The sequence below is a fragment of the Girardinichthys multiradiatus genome, chromosome 24 (genome assembly GCF_021462225.1).
Source record: "Girardinichthys multiradiatus isolate DD_20200921_A chromosome 24, DD_fGirMul_XY1, whole genome shotgun sequence".
Lineage (NCBI taxonomy): Eukaryota > Metazoa > Chordata > Actinopteri > Cyprinodontiformes > Goodeidae > Girardinichthys > Girardinichthys multiradiatus.
The window spans coordinates 23525317-23540284 of record NC_061816.1 but is presented as its reverse complement, the minus strand read 5'-3'; the positions used below and the strand labels follow the sequence as shown (position 1 = coordinate 23540284).

General features: G+C 42.5%; 1 protein-coding gene across 1 annotated transcript in view; it reads left to right on the top strand.

The window, feature by feature from the left end:
• Positions 1-14968, top strand: part of LOC124861223 (double-stranded RNA-specific editase 1-like) — a 74651-nt gene that overhangs the window by 19154 nt on the left and 40529 nt on the right. The window contains exon 2 of the mRNA XM_047354756.1: positions 5724-5798. Coding sequence (XP_047210712.1) covers positions 5724-5798 — 75 coding nt within the window. The remainder of the gene's footprint in view (positions 1-5723; positions 5799-14968) is intronic.

The following is a 14968-nucleotide window of genomic DNA, read 5'->3' as shown; positions in this document are numbered from 1 at the left end:
CAACCACATTTGTATTGATTAAGTGTATTTAATACAAAACAGAATAGAATAGAAAAAAATGTATTGTGGGGAAATCTGGATGTGTCAGCAACAAAGCAAAAGGTAATGAAAGAATACAGGTTTATGCATCACTAAACCATAGAACACTTACCAAACTAAAGGCTATAAAAACCAATCAGGAATAACAATCAGGCTGTTTAGTAAAGGAGAATAAAACCCATAAATTACTGCTTTCACTGATACCTGCAGTTCTGTGACATTCTTGATTTATTAGTAGGTTACTCGGGAACATCACCAAATTGTACAGCAGGTGTGTCCAAGTCACAAAGATCTACAGTCAGACGGTGGGGAGGGGCAGCGCCTGTCTAAAAGCTCTGTTTTAAAATAAAATTTCACTTAACCTAAACTATTTGTGCCTGATGATGATAATAACATAAAACAGAATTATACTAGAACCTCTGTGTGGGATCAAACCCTTGTGTCCAGCAGGGACACGCACCACTCTGCTAACCTCTCACCTGTTTGTGATTAATGATCATAGCCACCTCTGCTGTACTTCTGCTGTACAGTGACAGGTTCCGCGCTGCCTATGTCAAGCAAAAAGCTGCTGTTGGCATAAAAACAAAGTTTGTGTCATATGAGCGATGTAGGGGCTGAGAATATTATAGGATAAATTATTGACTGGCGACAAACGGTAACACTCGAAAATATATTCATCAAGAAAATGAGAAGACATCTAATCACGGTCTGATCAGCTTCTCCTGACGTAGATTTCTGCATAGTATTTGCATTCCAGCGTCTCCAGGCTCCTCTAGAAAAGATAACGGCATTTCTGACACTTTTCTTGTTCCAGGTCTCAGAAAAAACGGAGACCAAACCCAGGGTTAGTTCAATAACCGCTGCTACCGAGCGGGGTTGGTTCATGGAGTAAGTGGTAGGGGTAACTTGACTCAGGGTAATGGCCACCTGGCTTTCTGAAACCGAAAACTCAGGCTTTGCACATACTTACCCCATGACTTACTCTGAGTTTTCACTAACCCTGTTTTCTGAAACGGTGCCGACATCTTTCATTACAAACAACAAAACAGATATGGCTGTGTCAAAATTCACGGGCTGCCTTTTAGGCCAATTACGTCATAGCGAGGCGACGAAGGCTGTCCAAATTCGAAGGCTCCTCTAAATGCAGCTGACAAATGTGTCCTTCTGTTCCCCAGATTTGAAGGATGGGTCCAGTGTATCCTTCATGTCCCACCCTATCCAATGATTTATTGTGGGTCAAAGTCGATTGTTCAAACAGAAGTACTTTCTGTGAAACAAAATTAACTTTTATAAGGTTTTAGGCGAGAATGTGGCTGCGTAAAACTGAAATATCGGCTCGGTTCATCAAGATATCACTTAGTTGGAAAAGAGTTTGATGTGTTTGGAGATGTCCGCTTCCACTGCGCTAACAGCCGGCTCAACTGACCCGGGAAAGGACACCTCACTCCCTGCCTATCGTTTTCATACTCCCGCTGAGTTTCGCCAATGACTGAAAGTTGTTATTGTTTGGTGTCTTTATTATTATGCTATACCAATAAATTTATTTCAACTTTGTTCAGAAAGGTATAGTTAGTGTTTAAGTTGTTAAAAATTTTACCAATAAATTAAACAAATGGTATTTGTCATCATTTAGTGTTTTTTATATCTATGAACATAAAAATTATTTTAAACTTTCTCAAATGGCTGATGAGCAAGAATAATATGAAAAGAAAATATAACAAGAACATTTTAAAGAAAACTAGAAAAAGTACTACGAAAATGTGGTGTGAATGCTGTGAGCTGAATTCTTCAGCTGAAAACTGAGAGAAATACGCTCAAGTCAACTGCAGAAAACTTGCTGAAATGTATTGAATTAAATACTAGACAAGAAAAACTGTCAGGTAATTTGCTTAAATATGAAGATGGCCATCTAAAAACTTCTTTACAAGCTGAAAAAAACTTGTTGCTCCAACAGATAAGCTGAAGAAGAACATTTAGAATAAATGAAATGGTTAAGCATTCAAAACACCTGTTGAAATGTAAAGAATTGACAAAAACTTTCAAAAAGCAGGAAAAAGCTGGCAGCAGATGAGCTAAAGTAGACAGCTAAAAGATATGGCGGTCCTCTCGCATCGCTGCTTGGCAGAACCTATTGCAGCGTAAAATTTGGCTCCGTCTCTCTTGTTCTATCACAGAGGTTTTAAAAGGAAGCTGCGATTCTCAGTTTGTGCTGTAGCAGTCGCAGACATTTAATGATCTCACAGTTTTCCAAGCAGCCCATTCTGCCTCTCTATCTCTCCAACCCAAACATAACCCCTCAAGCCCACCTCATGCTGCTCGTGCGGAGCCAACCTTTAACTTTTTCCTTCCTGTTCTCCCCACCTGTCAGTGGACGTGAACACAGAGGATGTGTGGCGGGAAACCGCTCTGAAATGGCAACTCGCTGATGCGCCTGGTTAGTATGCACAGTATGGCGTCAAATTCACGTCAAAACCCGATAGGAGCAATAAAGAAGATCACGAGCAGCTCATTTTAATTCCAGAAGGGTGTGGATTACGTTCCATGCATGCATTGGAAGTCCCACGCGCGCACAATCCAATATTCCCTTCGCAGAAGGCAGCTAAATGTTAGCTTAACCTATTAGCTACTGAACGTTTTAACCTATCTTTTTCCAGACCAAGTAATATTGTGAATTGTGAATAAATACATGCATAATCCGATGCAACTGTGAAACATGCATAATGTTCTATGATAAATTCATAAAGCCCTTACTCACCAAACTCCGTCAATAAATGTCCAAACCAAACACGGTGTTTTATGGTGATAATGTTTAGTATGTTTTGGTGGAAATGTGTGAGTCTGAACAGCTGATTTATGTGTGATCATCTGGTTTAGGATGTTATTAATTACAGCGCCCCCTATCTGCATGTAATTCTTTCAGCCTTCTGGCGTGGTTTATGATTTGTAAATAATTGACCCCTCTCCAGCCGTTGTGGTCCTGTCCAGTCTGTTCACATCACGTGTAGTCCCAACTCAGCCACGGTCGAACCTGCTCAGGAACACGGACCAAAATATTAGATACCAGTACAGAAAAAATGTTAATGAAAATGCTCGCAAAGCGGGTGGAGTGGAGCTGGGCTAAGAGGAGCCAGTGGAAAAGGGGCATATGTGTATCCTGTAACATTACAAATTGTCGTGATGGTGGATGGTGCTTTTTTGATTACAAATTCTGTAGGAAAGAACCCTTTTGCCTGTGCTTATACTGAGCATGACGTCTGCAAGCATGCAATCCGCTGGTTCAACCTGGCAGCAGATAGGGGAAGCTGAAGGAGACGTTGCAGTACACAGTAATTTCAACCTGCTGAGCACAACACATCTATGTAACACGTTACAGAGCGTTATGCCAGTTGTGGTTTATTTTTTTATTGTTCCTATAGGTAAGCATGAGTGTGTGAGAATTGTTTTAATTTCTTTCTGCACTGTTGTAATGTTTGTGAACAACGTTGAAATTGCAGGTTTTCGAATTTACATGATTTCTTTCAACAAATACATTTATGACCTTTCTTAATTGTTTTTCATGTTTGTGTATTACCTCGTTATTGGCCACTAATAGTAAAGCGTTGGTCAATCTGGTGTCAGCTCTTTTAAGTGAACTTAATTCTTCATGAATTTTAAAGCTTAATAGTTATGGGCCACTAGGCCCATAGCTGTGGTAGGACTGCACATATTTCATTAGTGACACATTTGACATCTTGCATGGATAAGGACAAATACATTGTTTATGAGAACCCAGGTCAGCTAGAAAACCCCAAGTCTGTAAAAGAACAACCCATAGGCTGTAAATCCAAATATGACTGACTGATCAATGTATCTGAGTTTAATAGATAATTTTTAGGGTTATGGTATTTTAACAAGAATACCCTATGGACTGAAGGATAGACAGACTCTGCCTAAAGATGTTTTTCCTGACACAAAAATGCATACAGTACAGACCAAATGTTTGGACACACCTTCTCATTCAAAGAGTTTTCTTTATTTTCATAACTATGAATATTGTAGCTTCACACTGAAGGCATCAAAACTATGAATTAACACATGTGGAATTATATACTGAACAAAAAAGTGTGAAACAACTGAAAATATGTGTTATATTCTAGGTTCTTCAAAGTAGCCATCTTTTGCTTTGATTACTGCTCCGCACACTCTTGGCATTCTGTTGATGAGCTTCAAGAGGTAGTCACCTGAAATGGTTTTCACTTCACAGGTGTGCCCCATCAGGTTTAATAAGTGGGATTTCAAGCCTTATAAATGGGGTTGGGACCATCAGTTGTGTTGTGCAGGAGGTGGATACAGTACACAGCTGATAGTCCTACTAAATAGACTGTTAGAATTTGTATTATGGCAAGAAAAAAGCAGCTAAAAATGAGTGGCCATCATTATTTTAAGAAATGAAGGTCAGTCAGTCCGAACAATTGGGAAAACTTTGAAAGTGTCCCCAAGTGCAGTCGCAAAAACCATCAAGCGCTACAAAGAAACTGGGTCACATGAGGACCACCCCAGAAAGGAGCACTAAGAGTCACCTCTGCTGCGGACGATAAGTTCATCACCAGCCTCCAGTCACCAGCCTCAGAAATCGCAGGTTAACAGCAGCTCAGATTAGAGAACAGGTCAATGCCACACAGAGTTCTAGCAGCAGACACATCTCTAGAACAACTATTAAGAGGAGACTGTTTGAATCAGGCCTTCATGGTAAAAAAGCTGCTAGGAAACCACTGCTGAGGACAGGCAACAAGCAGAAGAGACTTGTTTGGGCTAAAGAACACAAGGCATGGACATTAGACCAGTGGAAATCTGTGCTTTGGTCTAATGAGTCCAAGTTTGAGATCTTTGGTTCCAACCACCGTGTCTTTGTGCGGCACAGAAGAGGTGAACGGATGGACTCTACATGCCTGGTTCCCACCGTGAAGCATGGAGGAGGAGGTGTGATGGTGTGGGGGTGCTTTGCTGGTGACACCGCTGGGGATTTATTCAAAATTGAAGGCATACTGAACCAGCATGACTACCACAGCATCTTGCAGCGGCATGCTACTCCATCTGATTTGCGTTTAGTTGGACCATCATTTATTTTTCAATAGGACAATGACCCCAAACACACCTCCAGGCTGTGTAAGGGCTATTTGACCAAGAAGGAGAGTGATGGGGTGCTGCGCCAGATGACCTGGCCTCCACAGTCACCGGACATGTACCCAATCGAGATGGTTTGGGGTGAGCTGGACTGCAGAGTGAAAGCAAAAGGGCCAGCAAGTGCTAAGCATCTCTGGGAACTCTTTCAAGACTGTTGGAAAACCATTTCAGGTGACTCATCAACAGAATGCCAAGAGTGCACAGCAATATTCTTGGGTGTTCAGCATCACTCTGAAATGTTAAAAAATAAAACCTGAAAAAATGGGATTTTTATATGTTGGAAGAACAACAGTGGAGATGTTCTGTGGTCCTGGCACTACAGGAACACAGTCAGATACTGGATCCAACAGTTAAAGATGTGTTGTACAGGACCTCTGTGTAATGTCAAGGGTAAAGTATTTATCACGAATCAACTTTTTTAATATTTGATCCTTAATGACTTTCTCCAGGAGATTTTCTTCACTGACAACATGAGATGAGTTAATCCAACATCTGTTCAATTAGGTTTGTATTTCCTGCAGGTGGATCAGGGAACCGGCTGACCCGAACCCAGCAGAGGCTACAAATCATAGAGGGGATCGAAACACAAATCATGAGTGAGTCCAAACAGGTTATTGCTGTTTTTTTTAAACAGGGCTGGTCTTTAGGAAAAGTCCTCAGAAATGTACCATTTAAATTGTTTCAGATTGATGTGGGTCAGAATGTATTATCTGGATTATTTCACATTGTAAAACAATATATTTAGTAAAGAATAAAACATAAAGAACGTTGCAAAATTATTTACACAATTATTTATTTTGGAGCAAGAGAAATCCTGGATTAGGTAGAATTTATTTTAGACCAAATCCATCCGACCTTTGATAAACCTCAGAACAGTTTTGTAGAAAAGATATACGTATTCATTGGCGTTCTGACTGAAGATAACATATGACCATATTTTCACCTGACACAATATGAACATGGAAGTTTGTTGGCAGAAGGAAGATAATAATATAATTTGATATATAGCTTGTTCTGAACATAAACTGGCTGGATCCAGTGAGACAGCAGTGAATGCATGCTGGTTGCTTTCAGTGGTAGAGTGACAGTGCAGATATTCCCCACTGTGGTGTGGCTCAGCATCTTATTCGCCTCAACACTAGCTCATGTAGCCTTCTTACACACTTGTTATTTGTGATGGGCAGTTATAATCCCATCCCTGTTGGAGAAACATGTGGATTATGGCTGACAGTGTCTAAAGACCTCCTGACGGTAGAGCTCAAGGTTGTTGAAGGGCTTTATCCCCCCCACCCCCAGTCCCATTTGGTCATGTCTGGATCTCTTTTAATTTCACCCCTTTTAGAGCTTTATTTTGTCAGTGTATTTTATTTAGAAATGTTATTATATATAACTGGGATGTCAGTACTAACAGTGACACCTCCAATCACATGGTGACCCTACTGTTCCCATGCATCATCGTTTGAGTGCGTTTCTACTGCAAGAATTAAGACCAACAGAGCAAGACAAGTAGAAATCTGCAAACCGCCCTGCTAGGGAGGTAGGATCTTTTGGATGGACCTTGAATTAAAGGAGAAGCTTTGTGGTGGGAAGATGCTAAACATGTCAGCTGGTGGAATAGGCCTGGAATTTAATTTCAAGCATCTCCAGGTTTATTCTCCTCTGCAGTTCATAGTTTGTTAACTTTAAAATATAGAACTTATTCGCATTGTGTTATTTAATTACACTAATAAATTATTTTTTTACTTTCTTACTGTGAGTCAGGATTGCTGAAGTTCTTTTTAAATTCTCTCTACCTTCACACACAGTTTGTTGGTGGTTTTTCCAACAATAACCACTTTGTAAAAAATCTGAGATCAATGCTGTTTTGTCGGATTTCTCTGACTTAATCTGATTCTGGACTCAGTCCGTCCCCAGATCGAGTTCTGCAACACTCCGGCAGGACAAACATTGAGGGGGTATAATTTACATAAATGAAGCAGGTTTCAGAACCCCAGTTAAAACAAACACAAAAAGCAGCCAGGTAGAAAAAATGTTTCCAGGAAGTAAAAATTATGTGGAGAAAGAACGTTTAGGATCCATTAGTGGAATACACCCTCACCCACACTATACATCCACCCTTACTCCTGCTCCTGCCCCTCACCCAACCCTCTGACATTTCATTCAGGTCTCTTAAAAAGTGGATCCGTCATTAGTTCCTGCTGAACAGATTTGACCTAATGTGATGTCATGGAGTTAAAATCATCCTACAGCTGACGCCAACATGTTTATTCATCTTAAAAGTATACAATCATATGACTGCTAGCAAGGTTGCTGAAAGGGGCCTTGCAGGGTCAATTGCCAATGGTTGTGGGGGGGCCAGACAGGAGCCCTCCAACCATCAAATTATGATCAAGAATGTTTTTCTTTTTTCAAAATAGACCTGCATGACTAACATTTAAGTTACAAAAAAATTATTATTGTTTTTCCTAATAATGCTTGGAGTTCAAGAGCCCGGACACAACATTTTTTGGCCACTGATGCAACATTGCCGCTCCAGTAAAACGTTAATTGTTCAGTATGCCTAAATTCAGGTCGCAGGGACAGCGGTGAGGAATAGCCGGCCAGTAAAGTAAAACTACAGCGAGATGAGAAACAGCGCAGGCATTAACCTTTAAGGACGCCTGAGATGTGACAATTGTCTGCTTTCAGGTCATACACTGTGTCCCCTGCATTATTTTGGTTTTTGCAACAGAATAACTTTGCAAAATGATTTCTTTCCTGCTGGGAGACGAATTCATAATGTAAAATTATTACTGTTATGACAAGTTAATCTTTCCTGCTGGGAGACGAATTCATAATGTAAAATTATTACTGTTATGACAAGTTAAAGCTTTCATTGAATTCAGTGATTTTTCATTTCATTATATTTCGTTGCTATGACAATTTTCCTGTTTGAATGTGCAATTGTTTAATGTTTAAAGACTTCAGGGGATTTTCTCTTTCTTAAAGAATTGGTAGATTTAGAACCGCCCCCTATGACTCCATCTAGTAGGTTTTGGCTGCTGATTTGATCTGTCCTGGTTGACATGATGAGATCTTCCAGAAGACAGAGGTTTTCTGCTGAGAAGCTAGAGACATGTCAGTGTCTTGCCAGAAACCACAACTTCTACAAGAAAGTTCCCTCTGCAGGACTGCCTGATCAACTTATCATGTAGATAGATAGATTAATTTCGCATAGCTTTCACTGATATCCACTTCCCCCTTTGCGAATTGCACAATGACAACACTGAATGTATAAGATCAAAATGAAACAAATTTATACAAGAAAAACACATTGAATAATTAGAAGTACTATTGACTGTTACCTGTACATTCTGTTGTCATAATTCAATGTTTTATTGTTGTTTAAGGCTTTGATGGACAGTGGAACAAATGAGTGCTTGTAGCAGTTCAGTCTGCACGCAGCGGCTCTATGGTGCCAACCCAAGGGAAGGTACTGATACTCCGAGTAAAGGATGTGAGTGAGGTCTGAGATAATTTTCTGGGCCCTTTTGGTTATTGTTTCATCAAAGATACTATGAAGTGAGGGATGCTGCTTGACTCCCATCAGCTTCATAGCGCTTTGTTTGAGCTGGGCTTTCTTTTGGACAGACAGGTTACCAAACCAGGCTGAGATGCTGTATCTGACGGTGCAAGCAATGTAAGATTGTTTGTCCTAGAATTCTGGAGAAAGTGTTTGGCCCAAGCAGTTTCAAACACCTGTGCTGGAAAAGAGATAATGCTGTGGCTGGCCCTCTATGAAACCACTTCCAGGGTCAACTCACGACATGGTGTGCCAATATTTTCCAGCCTAGCAAGAGTTGGTGGTTTGATACTTGAACACCATACTGGCAAGTGCCAGTATGTGGCACTTGAAAGAGTGAGACCGATCCTTATGCCACCCAGGTGGGATTGTTTATATTACTAAGCACAGTGAGATTTAAGGTCACGAAATGTACTGGGAGGTTTGGTCTTTGCATTTCCTCCTCATCCCTGTTCTTCCTTATCCGTTCAGAGCTAGACAGATAATTGAGGAGACCTACCCTCACAGAGCTGAGAAAATATCTGAAAGTCCTACATCTCTTAGTACTTGAATTGCTTGAATAAAAAGTAGCTGAAGGTTCATTTGTTGTTCTAGCTATAGACCTATAAACTCTTGTCAGCAGAATTAAATTACATGTTATTTATTGTTTGCCATTTTTTTGTTAATCTGCTTTGTTACTTATGTTTCTCATCAGTAAATATCTGTAATTTTAGATTTGTGTGGTTAATATTAAATGTAAACTTTGGTTTAAACAGTAGCTCTGGGTGTTTTTTCTCTGAACCCTTGGGTTACATGTTGAAATCTCTGACAGAAACAAATTACAGTTGTAGGAAACAGATTAACTCCTGGTCTTTTTGAATATATAGTGTCTGTTCAGCTCCTCCAAGTCCAAGGCCATGGCCTCGACTGGAAAAGGGTGGCTTGCCCTCTCCAAGTGGGAGGGGATCTCCTGCCTAAAGTGGAGGAATTCAAGCATCTTGTGGTCTTATTCACAAGTGAGGGGATAATAGAGCGGGAGATCGACAGAGGGATCAGCCATCGCAGCCAGGAGAACGCTGTGCCGGTCCGTTGTGGTGGATAGAGAGCTCAGCTGAAAGGCAATGCTCTCGAGTTGCCGGTTGGTCAACATCCCTATTCTCACCTATGACCATAAACTTTTGGTCATGACTGAAAGAACGAGGTTCCGCAAACAAGCCGCTGAAACAAGCTTGCTCCGCATTGTGGCAGGGACTCCTTTAGAGAAAGAGTGAGGAACTAGGCCATCCGGGAGGAGCTCGGAGTAGAGCCACTGCTCCTCCACACATCCCACCGGTAGGAGGCCCAGGGGACATCACAGGAGACTCTGGAGGGACTATGTCTGTGAGGAGGTGTCTGGGGAGAGGTAAGTCTGGGTGGCTCTGTCGGGATCTGGGAGCCTGTCTGTTTTTTGCTTTCTGCTAACCTTATTCGTCCAGCAGAGGGTGTCGAAGCTACAGGAGGAACGTGGACAGGTGTTTTCCATCTTCTGATTGCTGTGTACGCTACTTAAGCCGTGGCTGCCTGCTACTCGTCGCCTGAGTGTTGAGCCTATGTGGTAACCAGCTCAAGCCAGCTTTCTGGTTTTGATCAATTCTGTTTTCGGTCTGTTCTGACTTGTGTTTTCGCCTTAGGAAACTGTAACCTGTGTGTGCGACGATCCTATCATCGTTCCTCTAGCGCTTGGAGCCTTTTGGATTACCTGTCTGGATTCTACGTACACTCCGGGACCGAGCATTCTTCATTTTCTACTGGACCTATGCTACACTACGACAAGGATACTCCTCCTGCAGACCTGTTCACCCTCCAACATAACTCCAGCTTCACCCTCCGCTCACTTCCCACGGAGAGTACGAGTACTGTGAACTCTACGTTAGTTTCTTAACTCCATCTCCCCTGGCGGATTCCGTTCTCTCTCTAGTAAGAGCATTTATCTTTATTTTTGATTAATATATGTCTATCTATATATCTATATCTATCTATATATATATATATATATATATATATATATATATATATAATCTATATATATATAGCCGTCTTTGTTTCTTACCTGCTCTTTTCCCTGCACAGTTGGAGAGACCAGACTCCTGTCACTTCCTTGTGGGATTTAGGAAATAATAAACTTATTTTCACTGTGAGATTATCTCTGCTTGTGTTCTTTCTGTACGTGGGTCAGATCAGTGTCAAAAATGATGTCAGAACACTCAGGCCAAACAGACCCAGCAGAAAGTCTCAGTAGAACTCTGTCTGAACATTTTCACCAGATTCACTCACACGATTCAGCTCTCCGTTCACTTTCTGAACAGATCCAACAGAATAATCAGCAACCAGAACATATTGTCTCTTTACTCCAGCATTCTTTAAATCTTCAGACCTCCGAGTCCTCTTAGGGCGCTGTAACAGCTTCTACTTCTCAACATCTTTCACACTCTCGCGACGTCACTTCCCCTATTCCGGAGAAGTTTTCTGGTGACATTGATCACTGTAAGGGGTTTTTGTTGTAATGTACTCTCGTCTTTAACCGTTCTCCTGATAGTTTTCCCCATGATGATGCTAAGATTTCTTATATACTTGGATTACTTACTGGAAGGGCCTTACGTTGGGCTGAAGCTCGTTTTTCTGACTGTAATCAATTTGATTGCTCTTTTGATGATTTCATTCTTGAATTCAAGCTGACTTTCTCCTCTGAGACTCACCAGACTAGCGTCTCTCGCCAGTTATGGGCTTTGAATCAGAGGAACAGACCTGTCTCTGAATTAGCCTTAGAATTTCGTACTCTTGCAGCTGCCTCTGGCTGGAATGATAGTGCTCTTAGAACAGCTTTTTTCCAGTCCCTAGATGAGCCTTTGAAGGATGAGTTAGCTTTGATTGATGAACCTAAGACCCTTAATGGGCTAATATTGTTAGCCACACGGATTGACAGTCATATGCGTGAGAGAAGGAAAGCTCGTTCTGAGCGTTTCATGGTTCGTTCTTCACTTTCTGCAGACTCACAACCCAATGCTAGATCTCTCCCTCTAGTAGTCCTGCCTGAACCTGAACCCATGCAGGTAGGCCGCACTCATCTCCCTGAGGAGAGACAACGGCGTAGACAGAGGAACCAGTGCTTTTACTGTGGCTCATCCAATTACCTTATTGCAGCTTGTCCAACCTGTCCTACCCGGCCAAAAGACAGGGTCCGCTAGTTTTTTCGGGGGAGCTAACGGACCAGTTTAATGATTTTGAAGCCCCTAGATTTTCCCTACCAGCCATCTTGATTGGTAGTCAGCAGACTAGGAATCTTTTAGCACTTGTTGATTCCGGCTGTGAGCAGAATGTTATTGATAGCAAGTTGGTAGAACTGGCCCAGATTGAGATTGAACTTCTGGATACGCCACGATTAGTTTCTGCCTTAGATGGACGGAGGTTGCAGAGAATTACTCACAAGACCATACCTATTGAACTAGTTCTCTCTGGAAATCATAGGGAGATTATTTCTTTTTATGTATTTCCGGTTTCTCAGTCTTCTTTAGTTCTTGGTTTTCCTTGGCTACAAAGACACAACCCTCATTTAAACTGGTCCGAGCTCCGCATTGAGGCCTGGTCTAATTATTGTCATTCCAATTGCCTTCAGTCGGCCTTACCTGTGAGGAACTCCACTGAGCCTAATCCTCTTAGTGATGACATTCCTGACCTGTCCAGGGTCCCTGCAGTGTACCATGATTTAGGACTAGCCTTCAGCAAGGGTAGGGCTCTTACTTTGCCTCCCCATAGGCCCTATGACTGTGCCATTGACCTCCTTCCTGGGGCTCCACTCCCCACTAGTAGATTGTATCCCATCTCTGGACCTGAACGACAGGCCTTGGAGGATTACATTAATTACTCCCTGGCTGCTGGTATTATTCGTCCCTCTTCCTCCCCTGTGGGTGCTGGTTTTATTTTGTTGGGAAGAAGGATGGTTCCCTTCGTCCTTGTATTTATTATTGGGGTTTGAACCAGATTACAGTTAAGAATAGGTACCCACTTTACTTTCCTCTGCGTTCGAACCAGTTCAGGGATCTACTGTCTTTACCAAGCTTGACCTTAGGAGTGCTTATCATCTAGTTAGAATCCGCCAGGGGGACGAGTGGAAGACAGCTTTTCAGACTCCTTTGGGTCATTTTGAGTATTTAGTCATGCCTTTTGGACTTTGCAACGCCCCAGCAGTCTTCCAGTCGCTGATTAATGATGTGTTAAGAGATTTTCTGAACATCTTTGTTTTTGTGTACCTCGACGATATTCTGATCTACTCCAGAGACCTTGAAGAACACCATCATCACGTTCGACTAGTCCTTCAACAGCTGCTGGAGAACCGATTATTTATTAAGGCTGAGAAATGTGAGTTTCACCAGTCCTCTGTTACCTTCCTGGGTCTCATCTTAGAGGGTGGACAGGTTCATTCTGATCCTGCTAAGATCAAGGCAGTCCTTGAGTGGCCGATTCCCGAGACAAGAAGACAACTTCAACGCTTCCTGGGGTTTGCTAATTTTTACAGGAGGTTTATACGGAATTACAGCCAGAGCAGCACGTCTGACTGCTCGGACCTCCACTAAATTGCACTACACCTGGACCCCGGAGGCACATTCAGCTTTTCAGGCTCTAAAGATTAAGTTTTCCCAAGCACCAATCCTTATCTACCCTGACACTACCAGACAGTTTACCATGGAGGTTGATGCTTCTGATTTAGGGGTTGGAGCAGTTCTGTCCCAGACCTCTGCTTCTGATGGAAAATTACATCCTTGCACTTTTTTTCCCGTAGACTAAATGATGCGGAGCGCAATTATGATGTAGGAGACAAGGAACTTTTAGTCATTAAATTGGCTCTGGAGGAGTGGCGTCATTGGCTTGAGGGAACCTGTCTTCCTGTCATTGTGTGGACTGATCATAAAAACCTAGCCTACTTACAATCTGCTAAGCGACTAAATCCCCGCCAGTCCCGCTGGTCCTTATTCTTTTCCCGCTTCAATCTGGCCATTTCCTATCGCCCCGGTTGTAAGAATACTAAACCTGACGCTCTGTCCCGTCAGTTTTCTGCTGATGAAGCTGAACAGAGACCTGTCTCCATTCTGCCTCCTAGTTGGACGGTGGGTTCTCTTAGTTGGGAGATTGAGGACTTAAGACAGGGTCCGCTAGGCACTGGTCCACAAGACAAGATTTTTGTTCGCACTATTGCCCGTTCTCATGTCATCCATTGGCACCATTCTGCTAAATTTTCTGCCCATGCTGGTACTATTAGAATTGTGGCCCTTATTTCTAGAAGGTTCTGGTGGCCTACTGTCCACAAGGACGTGAAGGAGTACGTTCACGCCTGTATTGTCTGCGCTCGAAATAAACATTGTAACCTACCACCTGCTGGCCTTTTACAGCCCCTAAGCATCCCTGGTTGTCCTTGGTCTCATCTTGCCTTAGACTTTGTTACTGGCCTCCCTACCTCTCAAGGAATGACTACCATTTTGACTGTTGTGGACCGATTCTCCAAAGCCTGCAATCTGATCCCACTGAAGAAATTGCCTACTGCTTTTCAGACCGCCCAGCTGTTGATCGAACATGTCTTCCGGCTCCATGGCATTCCTCAGGACATTCTGTCTGATCGAGGTCCTCAGTTTACTTCCCAAGTTTGGAAACAGTTTGCTTTAGCCCTTGGAGCTAAGGTTTCCTTGACTTCTGGATTTCATCCCCAGTCCAATGACCAGGTGGAACGAATGAACCAACAACTCGAATCCACTCTCCGTTGCCTTTTATCCTCCAATCCTGCTGACTGGTGTAAACACTTACCTTGGGTTGAGTATGCGATTAATGCTCACAAGTCCTCTGCTACTGGCTTTTCTCCTTTTGAGGTTTCAATTGGTTATCAGCCTCCCATTTTCCCTGCCGACCAAGGTGAGGTTTCTGTCTCCTCTGTTCGACATCATATTCGCCATTACAGGGCCATCTGGAACTCCACCGTCTGGGCCATTCAGCGGACTGCTGAGCTCAATAAACGGTTTGCTGACCGAAAACGCCGGCCGGCTCCTGTTTACCGCCCGGGGCAACGAGTCAGGTTATCCTCCCGAGACATTCCCCTTAAATCTATTTCTAAGAAACTTTCTCCTCATTTATTGGACCCTATGTGATTGACTCCATTGTCAGTCCCACTGCAGTTCATCTTCGGCTGCCTCCTAGTCTTCG